The 4394-nt window shown below is 47.7% G+C and overlaps 1 protein-coding gene across 1 annotated transcript in view; it reads left to right on the forward strand.

The window, feature by feature from the left end:
* Positions 1-1486: 1486 nt before the first annotated feature.
* The window catches only part of NNT (nicotinamide nucleotide transhydrogenase), a 68492-nt gene continuing 65584 nt past the window's right edge, over positions 1487-4394 (forward strand). The window contains exons 1-2 of the mRNA XM_019532029.1: positions 1487-1534; positions 3996-4200. Of these exons, the coding sequence (XP_019387574.1) occupies positions 4050-4200 (151 nt within the window). The 5' untranslated portion in view covers positions 1487-1534; positions 3996-4049. The remainder of the gene's footprint in view (positions 1535-3995; positions 4201-4394) is intronic.

The raw sequence follows: 4394 nt of genomic DNA on the forward strand, positions 1-4394 counted from the left end.
ATATTGAGCCCTGGCTTAATTATCAACAGAAAATGTACCTTTGTTGCATTATGTGTTTATTCTTCAAAGGCTCTGGTAAAAGATATGAATGCACCTACTGAATTAAATCCTGGGTGTAAAAATTGACTTCTGCTGCTAAACTGTGGGAGATCATGCGATATAGGTTAATCAGGCTTGATGTGAGGGATTGTATACATTTTACTTTCTGTGTAGATAGGTGCTGCAGGATGGTACAGAGATGTTACGTACTATATTTGTTTCTGTATGAATCTTGCCACATAAACAGGTTATCTCAGGGGATTGTAACATGTCATAAACTTTTCAGTAATATTCAGAATTAAAGCATGGTGTACTCTTACCCATGACTACTGACAACATATTTGGTAGATGGCATATCTGATAAACAATAATGAACATGTGACTACTAGAGTTAGTGGATACAGATCCCTGTCATGTGAGTGAGGTATTTTGTAGCAGCAATCTATGTCAGGTCACTGGGACCAGGAAATAGACTAGTCTCTTATTAGCACTTCTGTCCATCACTTACTTATTACAGCAGATCACCTTTTGAAACCTGTGTACACAACCCCCCACTGTGTTCTTTTATGTGATTCTACCTGGACCCTTGCACAAGCAGACAGGAGCTATAACATAGTAAAGACAACGTTTGCATGTGGGGTGTTGTTCTTGAACACCTGACCCAGAAAGTATAAAGAGGTCTAGCCTCAGGGAGGATTTCTTTTCAGCACAGAGGCCTCATAGTTTTAGTGAAGAGTCTTCATTCCAGCCCCAGTTCAGTAACAGGAAATGCAACCAAGTAACTCTCATTTTCCATATGAAATCTCTGGATGTTTTGCAATAGGCTCTTGACAGAGGCTAAATTAAAACTGAAGGGAGAGAGAGACTGAAAGGGCTGTCACAAAGGAGGCAAGAGACATTGTGCAACTGCAAACACGGGGAATGGGCGGGCAGAGAAAATTCCAAATAGCTCCCTTTAACACTTCATGTTAGATGTGCAAAACCTAGAGCTCTGGTTCACAGATGATACCTTTTATTAGAATAACTGAGAAATTGCAAAACAAAAAAAATATTTTTTTTTCTGCAAGCTTTTGGGCTCACACACCTTTCCTCAGGCTCAGGCAGTTAAAGATGGTAAAAAGCCCCCATAGGTAGGAAGTCAACTTCATTTTTGCACGGAGGAAGCTGAAGCTGGAAATCCGTCCTCTGCTAAGCATGTATCAAGCTTGCTTTGCTCAGTCACCGCACACCTCAGACTGCTTCAGCACTCAACAAAGCAGCGCGCCCAGCACCTCTGTCCACACCACCACTCACAGAGCACGCGCGCCACTAGCTCCGCCCCCTGCCCGGGGCGCTCAGGATCACGTGACCTTCTTTGTCTCACCCCGGGCCGGCTCACGCTTGCTTCCGGGTCTTGGCCCCGCCCCTGGCTGAGGTTCCGCGCGCCGGTTGCAGGCGCAGGCGCAGGCGCAGGAGGCGGTGGAGCGGAGGACCAGCGCGGGCGGCGGCGGGGCCGGTGGGTGCCGTTGGGGTGTCGTGCGTGTGCGCTCCCCGCGCGGGGCAGGCGCCGCCCTCTCGCTTTCTCCTTCTCTCGAGGGCGGCTCAGGGGCTGCTGCTCTGCTCGCGGCGCCCGGCGGAGCCTGGAAGGACAAAGGTGGAGGGTGCCGGGGCCCCGGCCCTTCCTTGTCGCAGCGCAGCAGCGGGGCAGCCCCTCGTGCCCGGACACACGCGTGGCATTGCAGCCCTGGCGGGACCCCCGCGCTGAGAGTGCGGGGCAGCTGCAGCCGGCACTCCCACGGGGCCGTGTCACCGACGGACCGGCTGGGAGCACAGCGCAGCTCCCGTGGGAGGTGGTGACAGGTGCCTGATTCCCAGCCCCTGGCCCAGAGCCGCGGTGCGAAGGGGTAGAGGCACTGGCCTTGGTCAAGGTCAGCCAGGAGGAGGCTGGTGGCAGTGGGAATGAATGGGATCTGCTGACTTGCGGTCTCGTGCTCCTGTCTGAGCCACGCGACTTGCTTCACATGCATGTCTTCTCCAGCAGCCAAAAGCGACTCGAATGCGCCAGGTCTGGCTGGATTCGTGGCCTTGGATGGCAAGGTGGACGGCGAGGGCCAGCAGCCACTTCTATGTGCTGGGAAAGGCATGAGGAATGCTTCCCACTGTGAGCGGCCCACGGGAGCCGAGGGTGCGGGGGGTTGCATCTGGTCAGTGTCAGCGGGACCCTTCTTCTGGGGCACCTAGAGGTGGTAGAGGCCAAGTGGGTTTCCTTTTGGAGGGGGCAGCTCTCCCTTGTGGTGCCTATGTGAATACGTGGCAGGCGCACTTTGTCACTGATCAAGCTACAGTGTTTGCTATTTATGGTAATTGCTTAGAAACAGCAGCTGCCTGTTGCTGGGCTGATGCTTGAGGCAGCAAGCTGTGCATCTCTTAGCAGGGTCCTTGCACACTTTGCATAGCATTAGATCAAATTAAAAAGATCTAAAATGTTGCATGTAATTCTTTTACTGCAGCTTCCCAGCTACTGCTTTAACGTGCAGACCTTTGTCTAGTGTCCCAGGGCTGTGTTTGGCGCTCGGGCAGGGGGAGATCCGCAATGTGCGGTAGTAACTGTGACAGGTGCCTTTAAAGGGGCACCTGCTCTTGCAGCCTTAATCCCCAGGAGCAGATGTTGGAGGCTGTGGGTAGGTGCTGGGAGTAATGTGTGTGCAGTACATCAGTGCCAGTGCTGCAAAACTAACAAGTTTCTCAACTAGTTGTGGTCAGTCTAAAAATGATGCAACTGATGTCAGAACTACTCTGCCGCAGGGTCTTTTAATACCTGTGCCTTCATAAATCCAGGTTTCAAATGGACAATTAAGGAGGAGGCTGTAAACTGGACCTACCTAATCATTAAAGACCATGCCAGTGGTGACAAATCTATCTGTAATGTTTTGGATAGCCTGGGGGGGGAGAGTGAACAAGTAAGAATGCTACTGAACTCATCTGTTAGAATTCTGTATAATGTACAGGCATTTCTACTGTGATTAGTTAGGTCTCTTAGACTCGTTAGAACAGCCTCTGATTCTTTCATATCTGAAATTTCAGATTCTTTGAGACTAAGAAGTAATTGGTTTAGAGACAGCCATAAGTGAGCAGAAAATAAGTATGTGATGCTTTTTTTACCATTGGTGTGTCTCTCAGGGAATGGTTCAGTATCTAAATCATTATATCCAGTAGAGTAAAGGCTGGTGTTGATGAAATTCCAGTTTCATCACTGTAGCTCACCAAAGCATGTAAACATGCCATACTTAAGGAGGGGCTGGCAGTTTTTTACACCTGTGACTAAAAAGCTTTCTTTCTAATACTCATTGTAACTTCACGGCCTTGGCAAGTCGGGTAACATTTGTCTCTTTAAATAAGTGGTTCCACCCTGAAAGGGCCTTGAGATTCTTTCAGGGGCACTATGGGCTGTCTTGCAGTATTAGCACACCTAGCAGTGCTAACATGATTCACAAGATAAACCCCACAATTTCAAAAAAGAACCTGTAGTGTCAGAACATTTTTAACCCGTTGTGACCGTTCGAGTTCCGTGCAATAAAAAAATTGCTGTATTTTTCCATAGTCAAAAAATGGGTGAAAACTAAAAACTGGAATTCTCGTGGGGGAAAGCAGTGTCTTGATTTTAAACAGGGGTTTCCATGACTGAAAAAATTGAGAACTACTGCTCTTAATTTAAAGGAGAGTAAAACCTACACTGCTTATTAGCTGTTGGAAGCTTAAATTAATATCTGTAAAATGTTAGGTATGTGGACTAATACTGTCATTCCTATCAACTGTCAGTTTTCCCTTAATTCCTTTTGGGAAAAGTGGACTCTTTCTAGTTGGAAAGAAAATGTCTTTCTTATGTGGCTTATATCACCTGAAATAAATACCTGAGTTAACTTGATTCATCCCGAGTACCATTAATAACGTGTGTTTGATATTTCTGTGCACAGCAGGACTACGGCTGGGATTCCACGTGTGACAGTTCTTGCCAGAAGATTCCAGGCAATATGGCGAGCCTCTTGCGTGTGGTGGTCTCTGGCTGCTCAAATCCTCTCTTTAGCAATGTGATGTTACACAAGATCCTGACTGTGAAGATCCCGTGTTTGCGAACATTCCAAACCCACCAGGTACTTTGGTGTCAAGCACCCATCAAGCCAGGTAAGTTTACATGTATTTTTTTTAAAGCTTGTAAAATTGCCAGCTTTCTTCTCCCTCAAAACAAAGGGAGATATCAAGAAAGCTTCCTAACCTGGTGTATCTTTCTTAAAAATTCGAAGCCTTAAATTGTGGGAATTGGCTATTTCTGGTAGCTCTATGACTCCACAACTTTGCATTTGCTTACAGACCGCTGT

Source organism: Crocodylus porosus, unplaced genomic scaffold (genome assembly GCF_001723895.1).
Source record: "Crocodylus porosus isolate Cpor-Errol unplaced genomic scaffold, CroPor_comp1, whole genome shotgun sequence".
Taxonomy (NCBI): domain Eukaryota; kingdom Metazoa; phylum Chordata; order Crocodylia; family Crocodylidae; genus Crocodylus; species Crocodylus porosus.